The sequence below is a fragment of the Mytilus californianus genome, unplaced genomic scaffold (genome assembly GCF_021869535.1).
Source record: "Mytilus californianus isolate M0D057914Y unplaced genomic scaffold, xbMytCali1.0.p SCAF_8, whole genome shotgun sequence".
NCBI lineage: Eukaryota > Metazoa > Mollusca > Bivalvia > Mytilida > Mytilidae > Mytilus > Mytilus californianus.
The window spans coordinates 47,807,016-47,834,238 of NW_026262734.1; the positions used below are offsets into that span (position 1 = coordinate 47,807,016).

At 32.0% G+C, this 27,223-nt stretch overlaps 2 protein-coding genes across 2 annotated transcripts; both read right to left on the minus strand.

The window, feature by feature from the left end:
- Nucleotides 1–2,939: 2,939 nt before the first annotated feature.
- LOC127712587 (von Willebrand factor D and EGF domain-containing protein-like) lies at nucleotides 2,940–21,905 on the minus strand. Its single transcript, XM_052219102.1, has 14 exons — nucleotides 21,744–21,905; nucleotides 20,213–20,299; nucleotides 18,230–18,613; nucleotides 17,247–17,396; nucleotides 16,659–16,877; nucleotides 15,733–15,944; nucleotides 15,012–15,408; nucleotides 12,628–12,780; nucleotides 8,732–8,918; nucleotides 7,763–7,947; nucleotides 6,906–7,154; nucleotides 5,738–5,780; nucleotides 4,647–4,755; nucleotides 2,940–3,701 (listed from the first exon to the last, which is right to left on the minus strand). Exons 1-14 carry the CDS (start codon nucleotides 21,801–21,803, stop codon nucleotides 3,575–3,577), a joined length of 2,562 nt encoding a protein of 853 aa, XP_052075062.1. The 5' UTR covers nucleotides 21,804–21,905; the 3' UTR covers nucleotides 2,940–3,574.
- A 608-nt stretch (nucleotides 21,906–22,513) lies between these two features.
- Nucleotides 22,514–26,869, minus strand: LOC127712056 (oncoprotein-induced transcript 3 protein-like). The gene is made up of 3 exons (XM_052218247.1): nucleotides 26,680–26,869; nucleotides 25,763–25,924; nucleotides 22,514–22,587 (listed from the first exon to the last, which is right to left on the minus strand). Exons 1-3 carry the CDS (start codon nucleotides 26,822–26,824, stop codon nucleotides 22,514–22,516), a joined length of 381 nt encoding a protein of 126 aa, XP_052074207.1. The 5' UTR covers nucleotides 26,825–26,869.
- Between the last annotated feature and the right edge of the window lie 354 nt (nucleotides 26,870–27,223).

The following is a 27,223-nucleotide window of genomic DNA, read 5'->3' on the forward strand; positions in this document are numbered from 1 at the left end:
AACAAACAAATGTTTAACATAGAAGCACAAAAAAGAATATATCAAATTTAAAAACCACGTTCATTGCTTACTTATTTTTGTATTTTAAATCAACCCATAAAGGATTGAAATATCTGAAGTCTTATGTCTGAATGAATAGGTTCAAATCAACTCTGGTCTAGAATCGTGTGTTTGACGTCAGAACATAAACGTTACACAGGTAGAGATATAAAATAATTTTGTCGTTCAAAGTATTTTCAAAATTATAATAGAACAATAACATAATGCTATAGTAGTGGATTCGTGAATGAATTGACAGAAATAATATTTTAATGTTATGTTCAGGTGATTTGAATATGCGTTTTTTTTTCCCTAGTTTCATTTTTGTCACTACGGCATCTGTTCCAGACATAACTGCTGTTTCAAATTTAATTTCTGTTGTTAGAATTTAAAATGGTCCAGATGTTGATTACGCTGAGATATCTAAATGTAGCTGAGAAGCAAAAACCCGTAAAGATCGGTTTTCACATCTTGTTTTTCCTTGGAATCTGTAATATTCCGGCTGCAGGCATCGCGATTTGAATAAATAATGGCATCCGAAACTGTAGGAGTGCTGACATCCCAAACTATCGAACGCTGGAATCCAACAAGTTCTGTATATTACTGTTGTTCGAATTTCTATACTTCAGTGGTTATTTAACAAATTTTTAGTTCACTAAGAATGTATAAAATTAAGAATGGAAATGGGGAATATGCTAAAGAAACAACAACTCGACCAAAGAGTAGACAACAGCCGAAGGCCACCAATGGGTCTTCAATGCAGCGAGAAACTATGCTACTTGAAAATTCTAAATCATTTATGAAATTAAAAAAGAAATACCAACAACTCTTGAATGTGATGATGAAAACGAAAATATTTTGTTTATTTCGTTCACGATGATGTCTTCCTGAACATATTTTGTTTATGCAAATATGTAAAGGACAAACAAAAACTAGAAATGCTGCTTGTTTTCCATATTATTTCCATTGCAAATTTAGAGATCAAGAAATGTAACTCATTTCTTGCAATTTCAAACATTTTTTTGTCGGTCTACATGTATTTAAAACTACATTAAATTGTTTTAATTTTTTTCGTTCAGCTATTATCAAGCAGATGCTGTACCTTTCCACTTATTTTCCATGTGTTATTTGTAATATATATTGGAACACTTTATAGTTACTGGACAGATTTAATATATATAGGCGACGAAACTATTTAACATCACCAGTTCATTTGACATTTGACGTTCCAGGTGATTGGTAATAAGTGATTAAAGAAAATTGGATAGCTCAAGCTCGTGAAACTGACTTACGTGTATATTTGATGCGGAAAAATACACACGCTCAATACTAATATTATAGAATTCTTACTTAACTAATTAAAGAAGTACAACAATGGATCTTGATGTTATGCAACATATAGAATATGAGTCTTCCTAACACTCACGTTATTAAGTTTGAAAATTGTTATGCATTTGATTGTTGAAAACTGTTAGGTAATTTGCTGAAGAAATCCTCTCCATTTAAAATACCTTTTAGGGGGTGGACACAAGATTTGCATACAAAACAAAAGTAAAGTAAAACAAAACACAATATCAATCGGCATTAACTCAACTAACAGAAAAAAAAAAAAAAAAAAAAACTCCTATACAAGTGGGAGGTGTAGCTAGTATATGGAAAAAATGTAAAATTAAGAAATACCGAAATTCGCGGAAAATTTAAAATCCAAAGTTCAAACACATCAAACGAATGGATAGCAACTGTCATATTCCTGACTTGGTATAGTAATTTTCTTACGTAGACAATTGAGGATTAAACCTGGTTTTAAAGCTAGCTAAACCTCTCATTTTTATTACAGTCGCATAAATTACCACAATATTGACAACGATGTGTGAACAAAAAACAGACATTATAGGTAAAAATGTCAACAGTAGGGGTACAACAGTCGACATTGTGTTATAACTATAATCACTATACAAACAAACAAATATGTCAAAAAAGGAACACAAAAAGGCATGTAGACAAAGCACGTTTGGAAAAATGAAAGACTATAATACACAAAATTACAATAACACAATGACGGGATGCATAAGTACCGAGCAACGTCAAAAAGCAGTAAAAACAATAATCACAAAAAAATAAAAGAATATAATAACACGTTATTAAGAAGATAAACAACGTCAATACCTAGAATCTTTACTTCTAGATCATCGTGTATTATTTGTAATGTTGTTACTGAATATTTAACAACAAGGTCTTGGTATCTTCCGATGAACTTTTGTACAAAAGAAAGAGACGTTTTATGACATACCCCATGGTTCAAACATTGTCTGAGTAGCAGCTGCAAGCTCTTGGATACCGAATAAGGTGGAAAATATATATCCCATATTCAAATGAAGTTGATATATTGCTACTAATATAAAAAAAAGTAGATGTGGTATGATTGCCAATGAGACAACTCCACAAGAGAACAAGTGACACTGAAATTAACAACTATAGGTCACCGTACGTCCTTCAATAATGAGCAACGACCATACCGCATGGTCAGCTATAAAAGACACTGAAATAACAAATGTAAAACGATTCAAACGAGGAAACTAACGGCAAAACGTATGTACAAAAAATGACCGAAAAGCAAATATGCAACACATCAACAAACGACAACAACTAAGTTTGAGCAAGGTTTCACCCATCATTCCCTTGGAAGAATGCTTGTACCGAATCAGGAATATGAAAGAAGTTTTCAATTCCCCTCTTTGGGTTATAAGTTAACGTTTGATTTCATAATTTTGAAAGACATCCCCCGTTTTTTATAAACCTTGGACTCCGATATATTCTGTTAATACTTTTTAAACCATACATCTAATAATAATTAAATGCTCAAATAAAAATATGAAATGTCAAACCTCGAACCTCGAACGAATGCTTCTACAAATATTTTAATGATAAAAGTGCATTTAAACAAGTCTCATATTGCATTGTTTACAATTTGGAAAAACTGTAATGTAATTGAAATTGTTATCAATTTCTTTGGCAGGTCAATGACTCCAGGTCATTCTGTCAAAATTATGATAATATATGTCTGTCCTTTCAATGAGTAAAATATTGTTTCATTCTTAAAACACACAAATCAGCAAATATACTAAAATATATAGTTCCACTAGTTCTAATGATTGAATAATACAGGAAGACAAAGTAAAACTTTACATTACTGTCCTTATTTATTAAACATAAAAAAATAATTATAATAATTTGTAGTGTTAGACTCACGTTACGTCTTTTTTTAAGGGCACTAGAATCAAATAAGTTGGAAGTTAACTTCAAATACGAAGTAATAGAGTAAAAACATTTTATACATTTATAGAACTTTCTTACCAATTTTCGACTCTGGAAGTATCAATACAACGTATATTAATTTTGAGAAAAAAGTCATAAAGAAATCCATAATGCTATATCAAACTGATCTTATTTTCTGAAAATTTATAAATTGTTCATGAAATGGTTTTGTGGTGGTAGCTGTTTCTCGATATTGTAAATTGATGCGTCTCCGCCGTCCTCAGAAGTGAAGATCGAGATCGCTTATGGAATTTTCCTTAAATGTCTTGATCCCATTTGACAACATATCATTGTTCACCTTTTTATCACTGTCGTGGTGGCTGTCAGTATAAACACCAACTTTTGTCCTGAACAAACAATAAATACACACGGTCAGTTTTGTAAATATCAAGAAGTAATGTACAATATTGGCTATTTAAACATAATAACCGAATTACAAATGTCAAGACGAAACCAATCTTCATTCCCAATACTATTCACACGTTTCTCGTTTATTTACAGACCATATGAAATCAATTCTGTAAACCCATACTGTTCGTTTCAGTTGAAGAGGGGAAGGCATGCTTGATAGTTATGAATAATTATGAAAATAATAACATATATACTAAAAAAAACTACGACATTATTTAAGCATCAACAAACAAAAATATGAATATTCAGAAGTGGAAGAAAAGACGCTTTGGGCTAGCTTTCAATGTACTCTTATATCGGTGCTTTGTACATTTTGTCTTAATATTACTTTGTTTTTCTGGCCGTTCTGAATATGTAATTCATTTTCAACTGGTTTTCACACTATATTTTTGTTGTTGTACTAGTTTTATACCATTGGTCGTAGGTACGGAAGGGTTAAGCGCTCACAAACATGTTAAATCTCGCCTTATTCATAAATGGCATGTGCCAATTCTATAGCTTGTTATTCAGTGTTTGTCTTCAGTTGTCGTTTGTTACATCTGTTTTTCGGTTAATGTTTTGACATACATAATGATCATTTTTTTTTCATTGTATCACAATTATTCATGATGGGGATTGGTGAGAAGTTATAATAGCATACTATACTTTCAAGAAGGCTTTTCCGCACTATTAAAAGGGGTCGGATGATTTAATATTGCTTATATCTCCTCTGTTTGGTTCCATCAGCAATCATGTCACATCTCCTTACTATATATATATATATATATAAAGATAGTTAATTGAATAAACCGTAATAAAAACTACCATAAAAACGTACGAACTGTCAGTACTAGTGTAAAAGGTCAAACTGTAAGTAAGAAAATATATAAAAACACACTTACTTTTCATCACTGTTTTTGTGCTTCAAGTAGAATAGTAAAGCTAACAAACACACAAACACACCAATCACACCAAAAGATGAAGCTAGTGCTATAATGGTCTTGTTAGTATCTTAAAGGACAACATATATAAATAAAAGTTATCTGTTCTTATACATCCTCTCATTGCGTTATTGTTTTATGATATTTTTATTTGCATTCTTTTCTTTTTTTTATTTTTTGCTCATGTGCTTTTTCTATATGCCTTTTTATGTTTTGTGTTTCTTTTTTACATATGACGTGGCTCTGTACTAATGCATCCCGTCATTGTGTTATTTTATTAAGATGACTGTTGTATTCCTGTCTTTCATTTTTGATGGTGTGCTCTGTCTATATGCCGTTTTTGTTTTTCTTTGTTACATATGACGTGGCTCTGTACTTATACATGTTATACATCCCGTCATTGCGTTATTGTGTCATGATAAATGTTTGTTTACATATTTGTTTCTTTTTATAGTGATTAAGATTTTTTTACATTTTTATCTTTTCTGTCTGTTTGTTTTATTCACATATCGTTGTCAATATGATTAATTGTATGCGACTGTCTTACAAGTGAGAGGTTTAGCAAGCTATAAAACCAGGTTTAGTCCACGATTTTCTACATAAGAAAATGCCGGTACAGAGTCAAGAATATTACAGTTGTTGTCCATTCGTTTGATGTGTTTGAGCTATGATTTTGCCTTTTGGTTAGGAACTATCCTTTTTGAACATGTTGAATTTACCTCGGAGATAAGTATTTGTGTGATTTTCCTTTTTATTGATTTATATTTAAAATAAAAAATCAGTAGAGTTGTTTAGTTATATATTATACAAATTGTTTATCCCTTTCTTTGTTTAAGGCAGTTATTTCCCAAACGCTAATTATTTGAATACATAATTTTGGTTAATGAACAACTGGCCATATAGCATACACATCTATATATTACTGAATCTTAAATGTCGACTGCTAGATGTCATGTTCCGGATATCAATCGTTTGGTTGTTCTCTCGTTGACATATTATCCACACCTACTTTTACATGGCTATTTGCATCACTCTTTTAATTTGTTTGTTACCTTTGTTTCTTTCATCTTTCTCTGTTGTTGATTCACAGACTTCCTGCAATACATTTTTGTCATTTACAATGCACTATTTATATCAACTGTTTATAATGTATCTCACTAAGTTTCAAAATCATTTATTTGGCCCCATTTCAACAAATGATTTTTTATGTATATTCATATATGATTTGATTTGATTTTGTGTGTTTTAACGCCACTTTTAAGCACCGCGTTTGTGCTATTTGGTGGCGGCCGTAGTGTCCGGAGAAAATCACCGAGCTTCGATAGAAAAACTAACAATCCTAGTCAATTAGGATTGGAGTCGAGTGTACCCACACGAGCGGGCTTCGAACTCACAACCTCAGTGTTGACTTGTTAGTGATTACAGTAGTTACTAATTAGACTACTCGGCCTCCGAGGCCCTCATATATGCAAGCTGATCTTAAATTAATTAAAGTTAGTTAGATACAAAATTGAAAATGGAAATAAGGAAAGTGTCAAAAAGCCAACAACCCGACTAAAGGAAACAGCCGAATGACACCAATTGGTCTTCAACACGGCGAAAAAATCCCGCCCCGGAGGCAAACTTCAGCTGGTCCTAAACAAAATGTGTACTAGTTTTAAAGTAAAAATGGGCGTTACACTCAACTCGAAAACATATTAATAAACTAAAAATAAAAAAAAACAACATATAAAATCCTGACTTTGGACAGGCGTCAAAAATGCGTCGGGGTTAAAAAAGTTTCGTGACATCTCATCCCTCCACATACGTCTAGTCAATGTAAAACAAACAAACACACCTCAAAACATCTTCATATGTCTTTATCATATTAAAATCAAGCACAATCCCTCCCGTTAGGGGTTTAGTATCATATCATCATAATATTAAATAAACAGATGAATACACCAAAATAGCTATGAACATGACAGGACGTGTATGGTAAACAATTTACTTATGAGTATCAAAATTTGATAACAGCATATTGAACAGCATGTTATACATTGATTAAACATTATATTATTATCATTAAAAATGATTGAGTTGAAAATTTTATTATGATGTTCTCATTATTGGTTTAATATCTATCTTGAATAATATATTTATATTTTTTTCCCATTATACATGTAATATGCGTCATTTATCTCGCTTCTACATTCATGTATAAAAAAAATTGATAGTTACCAATGAAACACAAGTCATCGAGCTATTGCATGAAAAACATCCTTCGTCATAAATAAGGATGGTAACTTCCTCTCCAAAATTGGTTCCGTCGTTCGACAGTGTGATCTCATATCCTTCTGCCATCGTAGGTCCCGAGGCTGAACGAGTTTTTCTTGATACACCAAGGTCGACGGTAACCATAAACATATTTCTGTACTGAGCCTTGTAATTTTCCCAGTTTGATGAGTACAATTTAGAATTATCAACTACCTAATATTGAATATATATCATAAATTATTAACCTCATAATTATATAAAATACATCAAATATACCATTTTTTTATTTTATAAACCACATGTGGCTTCATAGGACTCATCAGAGGCGCTTGAATCAAAACAGTTGGTAGGCTTAAAAAAGTAAATGCAGCATGACTTAACATGCTTAAGAGCAAATGATTTTAGATTAGAATGAAACAAATAACCAAAGCATGAAAGGGTCAACACTTTCATTGTCTTTCTTCAATTTTGTAATTACTGGATCATATAAAGCTATGCAATTCAGAGCAAGATTTGTTGACGAATTTTCAAATTTAAATTGATCATTAATTGAAATACATTTACATGCTTCTGACTAGGGACAGGCACAATTGATTGAATATTCTGTCAATTAGGATATTCATTTTACATTCAAACTATTGCTTAGTCGAAGGAAATGCATCAAAATGTTTCTGACGTCATAACTCATTAATAGATTTTCAACAAATGAATGTACTGTGAGATATTTTCAATATTGAAAACATAAACGATCTAAATTAGTACTTATATCAGAGAAATTGCTATACATATATATAATTTGACGAAGTACATTGTGTTTATACCTTAAAATATCGGATCTTATACCAAACGTCCATTGACAAAAAGTCGCCATAGATATTAGTCTTTTTGCAAGAACGTGTTGTTGTAGTACATAAACCTTCAGCTGGCAGACTTATGTTAACAGGGGGTGTTGCAGTGGTTTTGGAACAGTCATCACCAATATATCCATTTGAACACTCACAATGACCTAAAGAAATTATAGACTTCATATAGACTTAATAAAAATAATGATATGCTATAATTGGTCTCCTTGATTACAAAAAAACACTTTCTATCCTCACAATTAGAATATTCTTTGTAAAATTGCTCATGATATATTTGAAATGTGCTGCTTATATCATGTTTATCTTGAGTCAAAGACAAATATAAAGAACTGCCAGAACTGGTTAAAATGCACGATTTTAACTTCATGTAATTCGTGTAAGTGTAGTTGGATAAACGAAACAATTGAACAAAGAGAAGTTCCACAGTATCACAGTGAGAAAGGCGACTGTTCTAACTTTAATTTATCAAAAAGTCATGTTGTCAATAATCTTTCTTTATATGTATGCTTTAAATCGTTATTCAAACCAGTAACTAATATAACTTATTAGTATACAAAATCGATTTGAAAATTGTAACAAATTAATATTTGCAACCTAATACTTTATAAAAAAAATAGCTTTTCCAATCTGCCATAATCAACATATAGCTTCCTTGGTGATCAGAGTTTTGTATTCTGTGTAATCTGTTTTTTATCTTTTCGTCTTGTTACCTTGTGATTATGGTATTTTGTTTTCTTCGACTTATAATTTCAATTTTCCAATATAATCGTTTTCCCTGTTGTGTTGTTTCATTTAAACGTGAAGACGAGAAACAAAATGTTTCGTTAAACATTTACATACCAACGGACGACTATCATAATAAACAAAGCTTTTAATAATGTTTGAAAAATATATACCTGAAACACAGATTATTTGAAATATATATACCTGAAACACAGATGCCATTATTACTACAGTTGTTTATACATAATTTGCTTGTAATTTGCTCAAGAATTGTCTGTGAGCCATCAGTTGTGTTCATAATGAAAAGTGATTCATTTCTGGAGATTTCCGTCATGATATTTGTTGCCATAGCATTTATAGTATCCGTTAGAAATGACTTATCCCCCGTTACCTATAATATTGATACAACTCGACATAATCGTGAATCATAGACAAGCTACATAATAAAAACAATTTCTTAGTGAGGTTTTGTTGCCATTTCTGATTTTAAAAAAATTGCGATACATTCTCTCGTCACAGTCATTGCCTTAACAATTATTCCATAAAAGATTTTAAGTATTAATCACAATACTACTATTAATTATTAATTATTAAAACGATATAACTTTTAGAAAGAGCAGTTTAAAATACATTGCTAAATATGATTTATTCTAATATGGTTGTGGCATGCTATCTATCTCTTGCATGAATAAATATGTCTCGTGGCGCACTGCGTGGATTGTGATACGAAAACAGCATTAACTAGCTTGGATTATCCATTATCATGAGATGATATTACGGCATTTCCAATGGCTATTTGTCAGGTAATTGATGATTTTCAAAGGTTAATACGCCATGCAAATATTTGCAACAGACTATATCAACGATTTGCGTTGATTTCAAGCGAGATTCAATTCTCACTCGTTTAAAATTTGACTAAGTTTAACTCTTCGTTAATTTAATATATTTATATTTTCTTATAATCATCTTTTTATCATTTGTCCAAGAAAAAGACGACGATACCAAGAGGACGATGTAAGCTCATAAGTTATAACGAAAATGGCAAAAAGAAAAAACCACGAACAGCTAAAATTAGTTCACAGAACATTACATAGAAGAGTAAAATAGTCAGCATGAACCCTACCAACAGTCGGAGGTTATTAACGGTGCTCCGTTGTGTGTCCTGCGGGGACTTTTATATATTAGGGATGCACATAGACACGAATAAAATGAATGTATCCTGCAATCGACCTTTCTGCAAACCTGATACAGGTGTACAGATAACACAAAGCTATAAACGTATACTAGATGTTAATAGTCTCCGGGTACCCTGCTTCTGTTTCAAGCGAACGGTTATGTCAAACTATTGTACACACTACAGTTAAATTTAGAGTCATCATTGCGGTCTGCGTTTAAGTCATGTCGATATAATTCAAAAACAAATTCAAAGACAAAAATGTACACATTTATATCCAGAATAAGGACAATAACTGTTCAGTGTCTTTATATTCCAGCTGTATTTTTATTCGGCTCGAAACAGAAGTAATAGTTCTCTGGAGCTCGCATTACACCCGTGTCTTAGCCTCAACCAAACAAGGCTGATATGTAGAGACAGTAAACAGTTATTGTCTATGTATTGTAATGCTTTGTTCTCAATTACAATAACGTCTTCTTCCAGTTTTGTCAAGAAACAAACGAGAGCGCAATTATCAATCTGGACACGGAATGACCCTTAACACTTGCGGAAAAAATTAGCAACCCTTATTAATAGTGAAAATGACAAATAGAACATCCGAAAACGTGAGACGTTCATATTCAACATGTTTCACCCGTCACATTCATGTTCCTCATAACCAGTTTAAATTCGATGTAAGTCTAATTCGGTTATGTCAAAATCTATGAAAATTGGACGGATTGCTGTGACGACAAGTAAACTATGTCCGTGATAATCTGTTACACGGATATTCCTTGATGGTCAAAGAACTCGTGATGGCGTCCGTAAAATTTGCGACGGGATAACCTTAACAAATATTGTATATGTCGTGTACATGTTTTTATTTTGTACAAGTCATTACCTGTACAAAAACTTTGTACAAGTAATTACTCCTACGATGCCATCATACAAGTTATTACTTGTACAAATATAATTGTACAAGTAATTACCTTTACAATTTTTGTTGGGAAAAAGATAATTGCTTGTACAACTCACTATATTTGAGCTATATTTGTTTCTCCCTTCTGTAACTCTTTTTTGTTTTATTAAAAAAAATTTCTTTCTTTGTTTTTTTGTCATTTGTTTGGTAATTATTTCTACCTTTTACTTGTTTTTCTTATTTATTTGTTTGTTTATATTTTGCTAAGTAGACATTATTCAGCGTATATTTTTTGAAATTTATATTGTGTTTGTTTTTCTTCCTTTTTTTCTCAAGTGTTCATTAGTATTGATTTTGAAATGTTAAAAGGTTACAGAAGAACGATGGATGCACAGTAATAACTTGTTATATAATAATAGCTTGTTGACACTTAAATTCGGACTACAGGTGCAAAGTGACAAAGTCGTTAAAAGGAAAACCAATATTAAAACCTTCTACCATTTATTTTGATTATTCATATTTTTAATTGAGAGCAAAATTCACTTGTTCTCTGAAAGTTGGGCTAATTACTATTATAATCATTATAATCCTTTTTTTTATGGAATTGCTTTGCACAGATCTACATCCTTTTAGACCAGTGCGTGTTGTTGTACATACTCTTTATGTCAGCGTTCGCTCTTTCAACGGACTCCCGACTTTGAGGGTGACTTGGTCTACCATGCACTAATTTAAGCTCTTGCCACAGAAACTTAAGTTTAATAATATATTAGCCGTAAAGTTTCTTCCATTATCACTTGCAGGATATGTGGAAGTCCCAAAAGTATAAAATAGTAATGATTGGACGAACAATTAATTTGGTGGATTCAGAGCAACTTTTTTTTTCAAAATACACTGCTCACACATCTAAAAGAAAATCCTGATAATTTTTCTGCTGATATTGACAAACTGTTTCTTTTTAACTCCTTATAAGTTGTGTGTTTGCCTCCATGACCAATTCCAGAATGTGCTGTTCTAATCAGAGGGTGAAGTTCATCAACTGTACAAGAATAGATAATTCGTCTCGTTTGCGAATGAGTTTTTGTCAATTCCTGCTACATTCAAAACATCTTACTGCCCTAAAAATATCTTCGAAGTGCTGTCTTTTCGAAATTTAATTTGGCTTCCTTTACATTACAAATAGTCTCTCAATATCTTTCACGTGTGAATACTGAATTATTAGAAGATTTATTGTCATCTCACAGTTTTAGCATTTCATCATGAAATTTCTTTTCTGGGATGTTTTTCATCCGAACACTTCAATAATGCCTACTAAACTAAACAGTTTTGCACTGATATTTATGATATAGAAAATACTCGCTTGTTAAAAGTTTATACTTTTAAGCTAAGTCATAAAATATCTTTTTAAATAGAAAAGATTAGTTGTGAAAATCTAATAGATCAATCTTGAATAATGATTCGTACAGGTTATTATCTTTTTCTCAATCAAAATTCCACCAGTAATTACTTGTACAATTGTATTTGCACAAGTAATAACTGTACAAGTAATAACTGTACAAAATAATAATGTGTACACTATTGTATACAAACATTTTCCATGTATATTCTGCCAATAATCAGACAATACACCTTTCAAGTTTAAAATTGAGAATGAAAAAGGGAAATATGAGAGACAACAACTCGACAAATGAGCAGATAACACCCCCAAGGCAACCAATGAGTCTCCAACGCAAAGAGAAAATCTTGCACCCGGAGAGAGACCTCAAGACACAAATAATAATTTGATGAGAAGATCAGTTCCGAATTTTTAGTTTCATCAAAACGTAATATTTATCGAGCAAGCTGTTTTCTATTCCTGATAATTGTGTTTGTCGATAGATGGAATGTCAAATGCGTGTACAATGTTTGTTTAGTTATATTGCAAAACACATTTATGTACATTCCGCCTGCAGCTTTATAGTGTCTGTGGTCTATGGGATATTTCAAAATTACCAGTACGTTGATTTATAGTAATTATTTAACCAGACCTACTTCAATATCTGATACGCATGATTGGATAAAATTTTCCACATCCACCTCAACAAAATCGCTGTAAACATCAGACGGAATTGCTGTAGTCAAAGCTTCTTGGCATGTTTGGTAAGCTATATCTGCAGTCCATCCGTTTCTAAAGGTTTGAGAGATCTATAAAAAAAAAGAATTTAACCCATAAATTTCTTTAACTGTTTCTGCTGCTCAAATAGACAGTCCTCACCAACAATGTATAACAGTACGTTGTTAAGATTTCAAAATACAACCTTCCCCATTGCATCCTACAACATTCTAAATTCAATCATACAAATTGTTGCGTCCATACTGATATTTATGAACAAAACAAACATTAGAGTACTTCTAAATGAAGTGTTAAATCTGAAGTATTTAAGATGTTAAACCCAAACACTATAATGAATTACATAATACATCACTGTCTGTCGTACATAACCACATTTCTTTGAGAAAAACAAATTTTTGATCCAACGGGTCGGAACCTATCTTGTCGACAAGGTATTGTCAACGCCATAGTAAAAAAATAAAAAGAAAGACATCAAAGGAGTCCCCCTGGTTTTGTTTGAATTTGGTTTTTACTGTGAAATGTTTTTATTACTATTATATTATTTTATTATGTAATTTTCTGTGCTGAGTGTTCTTGTGATTTTTGTACTGTATTCCTGTCACGTAGTGTTGTCATTTTAGCGGTATTATTAACATTGTCATATAAGCAGGAGGTTTATGTATGTCGGCATTTTAGTTTCTGATGGTTCAGTGTTTCTATTGTTTCGCTCTTATCTTCTTATAGTTGATGTGTTCCCTCGGTTTTAGTTTGTTAACCGGTTTTGTTTTTGCTTAATCGAATTATGACTATCGAAAAATGGTATATTTTTGTTGCTTTTATTTATCTTATAATCAATACATAAAAAAGCGTAAATAAAATATCAGGTACCGCACCAAAAACCTTTTGGTTAATTCCTACATCTGGTAATGTTACCATTAAGCTAGGAAGAACGGGATTGAAGTAACGACAATTGGGATATATTCGTAGCCAGCTGGGATACAACTGTTTCATTATGTTCGTAACGGTCAACCAAGACTTCAATACATTCGTTTAACGTAGATGGGATGGGGATGACCCCCAATGGTACCTGGTTAATATGTTGAACCCTTGCTATATCGATAACACCTTTTACAAAAAGAACGTTTTTGAAGGAAGTATGAAAACACTGCCAGATCTAACATGTATAATGTTGTTGCATTAAACAACACGGATTCAACTCTAAGCAATTGTTATCGTGTATTTAAATAGTACTGTTAAAGATATATTGCAAATTAGAACACGCCTCTGATGAGAGGTACTGCCATTTTGGACAAAAGAACTCGTTTGAAATGTAATATGCTTTATAATACATATACCAAATCCCTTCATTTATTATGTATGTAAAATACGAATAGATTAACTAAAGAAAGATTCCGTTTTGAAACATTCATAAAGTCCAAAGATTCGAAATATTATCATAGTTCTGATGTTTCTACAATATTGAAATTTCACATTTTATTTTTGAAATAACTTCAGTTATATTGATAATGAATAAGATGAAACAGTCTGAACACTTTAATTCCCAAATATTAACTGATTTATCACTGTCATAACATTAAACATTTTTGACCTCCAATGACCGTTGTTCAGATGTCAATATCTATCCTAACCTTTCAAAATCTGTTATAATTTGTCAGCTTTTGCAGTACCGCGTTTTGTTTTCCAAAAAAAATGTTTGAAGCATTTAAACAATTATGTAAGACACGTGTCACCATATAAACTATGATATCTGACAAACTTATATGTGATAAAATTATTAAGGCTTTTCTACATTTCCGATTGAAAATGTATTATTTTTGTATGCAGGGGTCAGCAAGTAATCACAATTTTTCTCCTTTATATATTTATTTCAAATTTTAGTGCGTTCTTCTTGTCTTCTCCTTTTAATACTTCATGAGAATATATTTATATTGTGGAGCCAGCTAAGGAGTCGTAGCTTTTATGGTCCTTGTGATATTGTTTAACAATTTGCGATCAACAAGCTATCTTTACGTATCAAAATGGCTATTAGCGCTACGGTTCTATAGATAGAGCCAGCGTTACTAATTATTTTTCTCTTGTTAACAGCAGTTCAACAATATGCATATAGCTTATAAATCAAAAGATTCTATTCTCAATAAAGTTATTTATGAGTTCCAAACAGATTTTAGTTTAATTCCATGTACAGAAGACGCAAAATGTTAATATTATACGCCAATTTTGTGAATAAAAGCTGTAAATGGCAATTTTTTGTTTGGATCTTTACAACTGAAATTACAAATATAGTAACGTTAAGGATATTTACCACATCTGTACTGTTAATATCTTCATCAAAAACTAGAGGTTGAGACTCAGTTACATCATCACTGTCATCAGCATCAGGTGTGCTTCGTCGAACTACACTAGAGAGATCTAGAGAACGTCTTTTACGTTTAGAGATGGTACAGGAAGTAGAATAAGAGTTAATCTGATTTCCAGACTGTTGCGAACTAGAGCAAAACTCGGTGCTTTCCGTCAAGTTACATTGTATGATGTTGAAATCATCAAGTGATTCCGTACTACCAGCCTGATCCTCACATGTACAAAATGTTGAAGAATTATTTATGCTAGTTGGATTGTTCGGAAGATTCAGAATCAAGTCATCGTTGATAAAATCGGGTTCATCAACAAACAATTGTTCATTCGTCATTGCTGATGTAATTCTATAAGTAATTAATATTGATATTTATAAAGACTTTATACATTTCGATATAAGCAGATAAACTCAAATAAGGTATCTTAATATGTGTTAAAATGCATCCGGTGGATGGGATTAATAAAAATAACCGTCAATCTGAAGACCGATTATTCTTCCATTTCAAATTGTTAGATCATCGACGCGAACATTGATATCAAGAGTACCTCAGTTTATTAAATTACTAAAACCAAATAAACATGTTATGATGTAAAGTTATTTGATATTTGACATGAACGATTGATTCGTCATGGTTTATCATTTTTTTTCTTCATTTTTTAAAATATGTTACCTCCATGATTTAGCGAATTCCTGATCACTGCTAACTGGTCCATTATGACGATGAGTAAAATCATCTGATGGATCTTTTGTGACACTCGGAACACCGCACAGTCCTTTGGCTTCATTTATGTCATAAATTGAAGGTTTTACTGTGACAGTACCGATAAATCCCGACCACCTCGATATTGAGATCTTGATTTCTGTTCCGATTGGTAAAGTTACCTAAATAACAAATAAATAACATGTATATGTGATAGGATGCAATGTTTTATAACAGAAAAAAAAGTATATTAAAGGAGGAATAATAAAGATCTTAAATAAAGTTAATCTCCTCAACATTTGCATGTGCCTGTCCATAGTCAAGACCTTCGGCAGTAGTTACCATAATGGCATATACAAGTTTTTATGGCTGATTTTTTATCTTTTTCATAAATTGCTGTTTTGACGATTCAGAACTTAAATTGAGAATAGAAATTGGGAATATGTCAAAAAGACAACAACCCGACCAAAGAGCAGACAACAGCCGAAGTCCACCAATGGGTCTATATATCTGTATATTGTGTGAAGATAAATATTACCGTTTGTCAACTCAGTATAATACTGAATATATGCATATTAACACGACAAAAGATTCCAATTGGGCCAGAACTGTGAACATATCTAAACTAGTTGGAGTCTCTTGGTGTTTGTGAGGAATTCCTATGCTTCATAAATGGTTTTCTGTGCAATATTTGGTTTTCGTCATTTTGTGGTTTTACTTGCAGGCCTTTGTGTTGTTAGATGATTATGCATTGTCCTTTGGTATCTCATTTTTTTTTACCCATAGCGTAGTCAGTTTATTATCTATCTATGAGTTTGACTGTCCCTCTGGTATCTTTCGCCCCTCTTTTTGTTATATTATTTTTTTTTTTGTTTACAGAAGTACTGATTATATACCTTGTACTCGTTTCGTGCTTGATTAAAGTCAATAAGTAGGTCGTTGTCATCGCAACTTATTAATTTGGTAACTGGTGTTGTTAGTAGTTCTTTTTTCGTCCTCGAAATAGATTTACAAGTCCTGATTACAAATAAGGAACTACGACTTCGTATTGCTATCGCACAGTGACAAGCAGATCCTTGCCAACCAAATCCGCAGTTGGTCAACAACGCATGGACCTATAAAATAAACAAGGAATAAAGGATGAAGTTTTTGATGCAATATTATATTTTTTTTCAGTTTGTGGATATCGGGACAACCTAGTTTAATGTATATTTATCTCAATTATAAATGGTGGTAAAATTTGAAACTCCGGTTTTCAAAGGAGCGATCAATTTTTTGTAATCTTGATTTGGGATTGCCACTTTCGAATTGACCAATCTTAACTTTGAAAATACTTCAAATTTATGAGACAAAACAATAACACACTGATACAAATGATTTATTCAATGCACAGGTATGTATATGCCTTTCTTAGAATTTCACATTATTAAATTATTCATTTAGTTTATGTTTTAATCTTATAACTTGTAAGTTTTCATTCTCACCCAATAAGGTCCTCTGTCATTTCTGTACATAACAAATTCACCAATGTCCATAAAGTGATAATACTGTCCATCAAAGGTCGAAATATGAGGATCATTCACTGATTGACAAAGCCTGCTTGTCATTAATGCATCTTTATCTAAAACTTTAACCTGAAGTATAAAATGAGATTTGATGTTCATCTGTTCATATTGGTGTCCAGATTGTTCCGTCTTTGATATTCAATTGTTTTTGTCATTGCGTTGTCAGCTTTTTTTTCCCTATTAGTTTTGAATGTCTTCTGTTTGAACATTCATTCGCATATTATATGTATCAACAACTAACGAATAAGTGATATACTTAATCTAGCTCAAGAATATTACGCTTCAGGTAATCTGTTAAAAATAGATTGCTCTTTTTGTTTTGTCTTGGGTTGATTGATCGTCATGGGGTCACTAAATTTGACCTCGCATAACTGCTAATGACCCTCGTCTTTTAAACTTACGTTCATGGTATATTGAAATGAATTGAATATTCTAGTTAAAGTGGTACCAAACATCATGACTAAAATTAATTTGGCTCGTTTAATTTTCATAAAATTTTGACAAAATATTTACTTTGACCCTTTGACAATAATCTTGAACCACACACTTTCTCGGAAAAATTTCATTGGATATATAGCAGTTTGACCAACACTGATTTTGATCATTGAGAAGCTTAATATTTCCTTATCAATATAACGTGATTAAAACGTTTAGCTGATTTTACAGAGTTATCTCCCTGTAGTGTAAGTTCCCCCTCAAACAGCCCTAGTTGTTTATAAAATTATTGTGATTGTCGTAAACATATTGTAACATGTATTGCAGTGAATCTATATTGTTGTTTTATTATTCACGAATGTGAAATGGTAAACATTCTTTTAACAATTTTCAGGCACTTAAAAGCTAAAACTAATACATGGTGAGTCACTATGTTTATTCTATATTTCTTCAATAAATAAACAAACCTTAATGTCCGGAATTTGTACATTTTGCCACATTTCATTAAATGCTGATACAGCAGAAGTGGAAAGCCTTATGTATGTTGATCTATCTCCACTATTATACAGACCATCACTAAAACCATACACTTCCAATTTCTTCACTTCTTGCCAGTCAGTGGCTCCAAATTTGATGCCACAAAACTGTGCTTTGAATATGATATCTTTTATGGCAATGTTATTAGAACACGATCCGATGTTGGGATTCTTTTTTGGTTGAAACACATAAAAGCTCTGATCACAGTGAGCCATGAGAGTTTTATGCGAGGCAATGCAACCAACCGGAACTGTCGACTTGAATGAAATTGTAATTGATTCGCCTTCAATGACCGTATAGTCATATTTGTCCGGCTAAAACGAAAATAACAGAAGCCTTATACTACACATTATATTACTGAATTTCAAAAAGGAATTTTATATCAATCAACTGTAGTATACTTAACCATTATGTATTCTTAGCCAATGTAAATGAACGTGTTTTTTTTTTTATTCTGACATCTCTTTAGAATATAAAATTACCAGCTTTGAAAGACCTACACTTAAACTGTCCAATACAATAAGTAAAACAAGGCAGGGGGTATCAAACAACTTAATATGTTAACCATCATGTTAACTTTCATACATATTCGCTAACTACAATGTGTAAATATTCTGATAACCCAATTATTGAATATTTATTTGCAGATAAAAAGCATGTTTAAAAATCAAACACTAAGCGTTTAAAATAATAAATGGTTTGATGGTTCCACTTGAAGGTCATATTAATCGAATTATCATAAAAAAGATAAGGCACACAAGATATGTGTTTAGTTTTTTGGTTAAGCAGATAGTACTGGAAACAACTGTATTTCGTATTGTTTCGTTGATAGCAGCAATACAGCATGCCAACTCATTTCGTACTTTGAATTTCTTAAAAAATTGATATCACGTATATTGTTCAAGAAGGTTTTTATTTAATTTAGATAATTGTTTTTCATTTTGTTATTTTTATAAGGTTGATGGATTTTGAATCAAATACTGAGAGTGCACACTGGTAAAGCCATTATGAAGTGGAACAGCCATTTTGATTTATGCTCATGTACCTTCAAACGACTGGAATAAATCAATAACATGAATAAGTCATAATTAGTCTTTCGGTCAATTTAGGTTTTAACCACTGCAGTCAATACACTACAGTTATGAAGGTTCTACAAATTACATTTATCTACAATATATCAAGTCTATTTTTGTTTTACTTATATGACTTTTGAGAAGTTGTTATTTACCTGAACATCACATCATCATACTACATTGTCTAAAATAGTTTCTGAATAGTAATATATTGACTATACGCGAATATTTTAAAGGATTTTACCTTTTAATAGCAACAAGCAACAAGACAGCATTGCCACCTCTTTTCGTATTTGATTTTGCTTAAACAGTTGATATCGCGTATATCTTTCAAGAAGGATTTTCTTTAAGTTTTAAAGAATGTTTTGACTTATATTCAGCGGATTGCATGTTGTGTCGACTATTATATTATTTGGTTGTGCGTGTCTATGTTACGATTGTTTTTGCTTGTGTACGTGTTGTATTTCTGTCACGTAGTGCTTTAGCAATGTTTTTTTAACATTGTTTAACCGGGAACTTTGGCATGACATTAAACCAGGTTCAACCCACATTTTTTCTTAAAATGTCCTGTACCAAATAATGAATATGGCAGTTGTTATCAAATAGTTCATTTCTATGTGTGTTGGCGTTCGTATTTGTTTCACTTATATGTTGCTGTTGTTCCTTTGCTTTCCTCTTATAGTTGATGTGTTTCCTTTGGTTTTGATTTGATTTGCAACCCGGATTTGTTTTTTCTCAATCGATTTATGACTTTTAAAAACCGGTATACTACTGTTGCCTTTCTTTACCTTCACTTCTTTTTTTTTTAAATTCAGCAATATTTTTATACGATTAACTTACAAATATCCCTGCCTTGAAATTTGCACTGTACTGTAATGGTCCAGGAACTGAATTAGCTGTATACCTCATTCTAGTAGCACATTGAACCTACAAATTAAATATAATACAAATTGATACATACACGTATGAGCATGCCTGCTGATATTTGTAATCAGGTATGAATTTCCTTAGCCGTATTTGACATATACTTTTTTCAGAACTTTTGGTGTTTAACGTTCTTTAACTTTCTTAATTATTTGATTCATTTTGTGACAAGAAGCTTGTTTGACGTACTAAATTAAACAACATGTTAACTTTGATTAGTTGTTTTAACAACGAACGTTAAGTTCAAATTAAAAAAAAAATGTTACAATTGATTTATAATATAGCAGTAATCTTATTGTCAAGATAAAAAGTAAAATCACAAAAATACTTAACTCCGAGGAAAACTCAAAACGGAAAGTCCCTTATCAAATGGCAAATCAAAAGCTTAAACACATCAAACGAATTGACATTAACTATAATATGGTTATGGGTAAAAGATAAAATAGTCTCAAACGTAAATCTTCAACGTTAATCAAAAACTATAAAATATATTATTTCGTGCTTGATTGTTGATAATTCAATAATGTTTACAATATATTTTTATAAAATCTTTGTTTATTATAACCTTATAAAGTTTGTTTGATTATACCAACGGATATGTTATCATGACAAGCTGTATCTAACATGTCAAAACAAAATTGATATAATTGATTTAACTGCATAACTATATGTGAATTTAAACAGATTCTATTAAATAACAACAACAATACTTCATTATTTACAGCACTGGGTCGATATCTCTGCTGGTTAAATATCAGTCCCCGATGGTATAATTAGCTGAGTAGTCAGTACTTCAGACTTTTCCAGAATTGTCCGTTTATAAATGTTGGAGGTGTAATGCAACTAAGGTTTCAACTCTCTCAGACAAAGTTGATTTTGCTATTTTTTAGGTCCTGGGTCATGTTTGTGGTAATAAAGCGCTTCAAATATTTTGGGTTTTACATACAGCCTAAGCTTTTAATTACTTGGCAGCGAACGTCCAGGATAAAAGTAAATTTAGAGAAGTGCGTCGTACACATGATATTTAAAACGTATTGTTTTCATTTTACACAAAGCTAGGTCAATACCTCTGCGGTAGATAATCTGAATCCGAGCGTATTATCAGCTCAATCCTTTTTACTTTTGTACTGTCATTATGAATAAAAAAAAAATTTCTAAAATTGTCCGGTAATACATTTTCAAATTATAAAGAAGCTCCCTCCGAAAAACTTAAATTGATTTGTTTTTTAAGTCTTTTTTTGTCATGTAGCTCTTCAACTGTTTATGGTCTTATACATGTACATCATTGACTTTCAAATATTTGGCTTTTAGTGTTGCTGATGAAAGTAATCCAGACAAAACGCTGCGGACGTATGAGATTTTTACAAATGTGTTTTCATTTTTACATTTGGCAGTTTTCTGTATCATACATGTTTAAATATGACATCTGAAAAATCATATTATATACCTCCATATTCATTTTATAGCTATCTATCCAGTCTGTATGTTTCAGTAGAGTAGTGTTCATATCTCTTGATGGAATGTTGTTATACGATGTAATTTTAAATCCGTTTATATACCAGAAGATGTCGTAAAGATACGTCCCATTTGACCCTTCATCAATCTTGCATCTGAATATTGGTAACAAACTTGGTGTGGGATCGAATCCTTGAATTTTGATACTTGAACCTTCTAAAAGTTCTGTCTGTACAGCAACAGACACAAGTGTCTTTGGGTAGGATGCTACAATATGAAGAAAGTAAATACTGGACAAGAGCCAATAATTTATGAAAACAATTTTCCTATTGCCCTCCAATACATTTTATAACTTTTAGATGTTAAATGTACGTGCATGTAAACTAGAATAACGAGTAATATTATTATATATTTTACTCTCATTACTGACACTTTTTGTTTGGCCAAAGCATTATGCGTTTTGCTGCCACAAACATTGCAATCATTCAAAATATCTATGAAGTGAACAGTCTGTTTCCGCTACATAATTTTTGAATTAACTTGTGCGCATGAGTTATTGAAAGCAATTATAACGTTAAACAACATGAATGACGAATATGTATTGTTATCACTCATCCACCGTAGAGTACCCCAATAGAATAAAAAAAAAATATATTCGATGTCTTTCCAATAACGTTGGTAGTCTGTTTTACTGCGGCAATGAGAAGACCACTTTATTCAGTTCGATGCACTTACAGGTTTCAGTATGAAATGCAGACAATTTTACTTACAGCTACACCCAGGGTAAAACCCTGTTTCTGACGATGTACCAACGGGACAGATAACTGGACCACTTCCTATAAGTAAATATTACATGTAATACCTATGTATTGTTAACCAACTTATTTGTATTTAACAATAGTATGTATGTATACCATAGCATAACTTATAATGATTGATTTAACATACTCACAATTTTATATTACATTCCATTCTCCTGAATGTCTTCCTAAACACGACTCTCACAGTCCCAACAGGGATCATGTAATAACTTCATATTCTATTGTATTTCATTTATTCAATTAAAAAACACTTGAATTGTCTTATGGTACACTTCGGATAAAACTACAAATAACAGAATTCTTCGAGAGAATTTATATAATTTGTACAATTGGATTATATTTTAAAATTGGATTCAGTAAAAATCATTTACGTTTAAATCAGAACATATTATGTGTATATTATTGGTTTGGAATATTTCCATCTAATGATTGCTTGGGTCAGGAAGCGAAGGGTTGGTAATATCAAATAAAATCAAAACACATTTTGAATGTGATGAGCTAAATAGTTGATGTGGTGAGATTTTGTATATCTGCTTGAAGTTCAAATAAGATTCCAAAATGTATGTTTCTAACTGACAACCGGAGCGCTCGAACAGACTCAGTATAAGATGTTTTCGATACTTTTCAGTCACAAATGTAAATCCCTGTCGAAGGCTTTTCGCATTCTGTCTTAATCTAGGTTCACACTGCCGATCAGGCCAACTCGATCAATCCTGATCAAGTCAGATTAAGCGATTGACAAGAATGTTCGGTGTAGTCTACCTTTTTCGTCATCGATCTGACTTTCTACCCGAGAATTTTTGACGTGTCAAAAAAATTCGAGGAAGGATCGAGAAGAAAATCACTCGAAAAGAGATCGGGAATTCGTCGAGCATGGATCGAATTGATCAAGAAAGGATCGTGTAGAGATCGATTTTGGTCGTAAAACAAATATTTTACCGATAAGTACTCGATCATCTCGACCTTTGCTCGATTAATATCCGATCGTTTCTCGATCATCGTCATTCCATCTTCTTTGGTCTGTGACCCAGATTAACTCGACCAATTCCCGATCGTTTCCCGATCACTGCGACTACTATTATTTAGGATCCCAGACCAACTCGACCAATACCCGATCTCTATTTGACTAAATTCGAACACTCTTCGACATCTACTCATTTATACTCGAGTATACATGCCTGCTACAAGTTTCTATAAAAGGGTCGCAGATCTGAACTCTCATGACTTGCTTCAGCAAGAATAGATTGTCCTTGGTTTTTTTATGCCCCCGCGACAAAATGTCGGGCGGGGGGAGATATTAATTTACCCCTGCCCGTCAAACCGGATAAGAATACATTGTTTGTCCGGCTATCTCCTCCTATAGTTTTGGAGGTACAACTTTATTATTTTGTAGGATGTTCATACACATGCATAATGAAGATGTGCATGGCCACAGGATTTTCCATATCAAGTTTAAACTGTACAATAGATTAACTCCGCAAATATTCCTCCATGCACAGTACTTAGCTGTACTTATACAAATTTTAAAAGAGAGACCTAACATACCAAAGGAAAAATCAAACCCAAAGGTCGAAAACAAACTGACACAGACATGGAGAAAAACGAAAAACAACGACAAGATAAGCAGCAGTCCAAATAATACATCATAGAAAACTAAAAACTTTGCAACACGAAACCCAACAAATACACGTTACTCGTATTGTTTAACATATGTACCAATCCGGTGACAAGTCTCATGGGAATGCATCATAAGATATGAGTGTTTTCTTATTACCGGGCAGTGAGTGTTTTACTCAATTAAAGTCCTTAGTTCAGAATGGTTGAAGAGTTGAACGTCGGACGCACTTCCACCAACACTGACCAATATGAACTTGTAGTCCTTTGAGTTGAGCTCCCGTAACAGTTTCTCATACTGCCCATATAGTGGTCCCCTTATCCATCAGCCACTGCCAACTACTGAATGATAACCAAATAAATAGAGAATGTGTTCATGGGACAAAGATAATGTATCCGCCTGTATATGGCGTTATAAAGGGCCATAACTCAAGAACGATAAAAATAACGCCACACAAATTCGAATTTGATCTGTGTTTTATGATAATAAGCAGTTTGTATGAGTTTCATAACATTTGTTTCAAGCAAAAAATAAAGAACGGAAACTATTTTTTTTGGACGGACGTACGTACAGATGGACAAAGGTAACACTAAATTTCACCTCCGCTGCCGCGGGGCATGAAATAATCAGACGTTTTTATAAAAATGTACATACCCGACTAAATCAGGTCGATCTGGTCTGGTCGAGATCGGACTGAGTTCAAGCATTGTTTATTTGGTCTAGCTAGTCGAGTACAGATCTTGTAGAGATCGTGAATTGGTCGGAATAGTTGTATATGGATTCAATTAATGGTCGGGTTGGAGTCGTGAAGGAGTCATTAAGAAGTCGTGAATTGTCGAGTTATAGTCGTGTGTAGTCGGATAGCGGTCGGGTAGAAGTCGTAAACAAGCCCGATCAAGAATTTTGTTACGCTTGGTCGTTTGAATTTGGGCAATCAAGATCATCGAGTTGATCTGATCCGCAGTGTGAACCTAGCTTTACAAATGTAAAAATGTAAATTTCTATAACACATTTAAAAAAAAACATCCACATAGCTGATTAAGATTGTAATCTTTTACTTGGCCAATCATCTACTGAGATTATCGAAAACCACACTTTGATCAAATTCGTGTTATAAACAATGAGTTCAGAAAGGTATAAATTGCCAAAGAATTCGAGAAAACTAAAGAAGCAACTTTTCGCATACGTGATATTTATGGATAACTCATTTTAATTGGTTATCTGTATAAGCCTATGGTAATGTCTGATATTTGTGTTGTAAGTAATATAACTAAGTATATTTTCATTGTTATATGAACAATTATGTATAAACAAACAAAAATCGCAAAATCTAGCATAGGAAATGACAGGCCAAAACAGCATGTGAATTAAAAACTAACACAACCATAAAACACTTATACAAAAAGTCAATACGCATATATTATTTTGACGTACCCAACCTGAAAACGAGACGTCTTACCTCTTTTAGTTTCTTAATTCCACTAAATCCTTACATCATGATAAAATAAGGGTATAAATTTTGGGAAAATACTGATTTGATAGAATATTTGTTGCTGAAGATAAATCATTTCATACCAAAGCAAAAAGATGAATTCGGTGGTGTTTCCTTTAGAAAATAAATATAATATCCTCCACAGTTCCTTATTTCTATGTCAATGGACTGTTCACAAATGGCATTCTCTGTTTGAACGCATGCTTCTCTGCTAACGTTACCATCATCATATGTAGGTAAAGTTCCTAATATTAATAGATACTTGAAAAAGTACATTGTTTATTGATCATATTGATCGTTGACAACATGTTTTTATTCGAAAAATACCTTTTTTGTTAGCTTTTCTTTTAAAATGTTTAATTCTGTATATTACTTTATTTAATTTGAAATGAGTATATTTTAATTATGATGATTGATGTTGTAATAAACGATACTTAGTGTTGCAATCTACTAGTATAAAACCAGTGTGATTAATCACGAAAAGTCGAGCATTAGTATTCGCTTCGTAACTTAAGCTGAATCGCTCGTTTCTTGTGTGATTTCATCAGTTTGTTGGAAATGTAAAGTATGCACTATATGACCTCTCCTTTTTAAATCTTTCTCATTTAAACAAACTGAGCATTCTGTTCTTAATCAATCAATCAATCATGTTTTGAAACACTTTCCGTACGATATCATATAGCATTTTTTTTGCATGCAGCTTTATTAATGTTTATTTTATTTCTGTATGTTATATGCATAATAAGTTACTAATTTTCTTAAATTGTATTTCACATGGCTCAACAAGACATTATTAATTATAACTTATTGCCTATAAGTCCATTGTTCCTTTATTGAAACCAATGTTCTGCTTGGCTAGCAAAACAGTGTTATGCTGAATCATTTTAACATAATGACATATAAGATGAAACAATATACAATATATAAAGCGATTATAACGCACAATATAAGATATTATACAGTTCAAATGTACATAATTTAAACTTAGTATGATAAATACCATTAAGCCAAATAGGATTTATCGTTCCACAGTGCATTTTGCCAGGAGGAGAAGTTGGCATTTTATCGCCGTTTGCACTAAAAGGTCTGTACCAACTGGCGTCTAAATATTCATCACTGATGACTTGATCACTTGACAGGTCCATTAAATAGTCCTTTGATCTTTTGTCTTCGGCATATATTTCTGAATATTTTTTACAGTCTCTACTGCCTTAAAAGAGTAATTGTTATACAATTGTCATTTTCTGATAAACTAGTTTTTTCTAAATAATCAGTTGTAACGGTATGGTACGAAAGTCTTTTTAACAATATATTCCATGAAATTACCGAACATTCGGAAGTTTTTTTTAAATAACGATTTTCTTTTAAAAATGTTTATCTTGCGTTTATTAAGGTTTTTTTTCTTCATCATAATTAATCATTGATAGCTGTGTACTATGGTAAATTAAACAGTCACAAACATTATGATTTTGTAATCAAATTGTAATTTCTAGGTATTTCTCCTAGATATAATTATTTAGCGGAAATAACCTTTCTGCATAGTG

Excerpts from the sequence above, each read along its gene's own strand:
- LOC127712587 (XM_052219102.1), bottom strand. The coding sequence starts at position 21,803 with ATGAACACTACTCTACTGAAACATACAGACTGGATAGATAGCTATAAA. Across the intron at positions 17,397-18,229 it reads TACAAATTCCGGACATTAAG|GTTAAAGTTTTAGATAAAGA; the intron begins GTTTGTTTATTT and ends TTTATACTTCAG. Across the intron at positions 5,781-6,905 it reads CGATGACTTGTGTTTCATTG|GAAGTCTGTGAATCAACAAC; the intron begins GTAACTATCAAT and ends AATGTATTGCAG.
- LOC127712056 (XM_052218247.1), bottom strand. The coding sequence starts at position 26,824 with ATGGACCTGTCAAGTGATCAAGTCATCAGTGATGAATATTTAGACGCC. Across the intron at positions 25,925-26,679 it reads AAATCCTATTTGGCTTAATG|GAACTTTACCTACATATGAT; the intron begins GTATTTATCATA and ends TATTAATATTAG. Across the intron at positions 22,588-25,762 it reads GAATTCATCTTTTTGCTTTG|GAAGTGGTCCAGTTATCTGT; the intron begins GTATGAAATGAT and ends ATTTACTTATAG.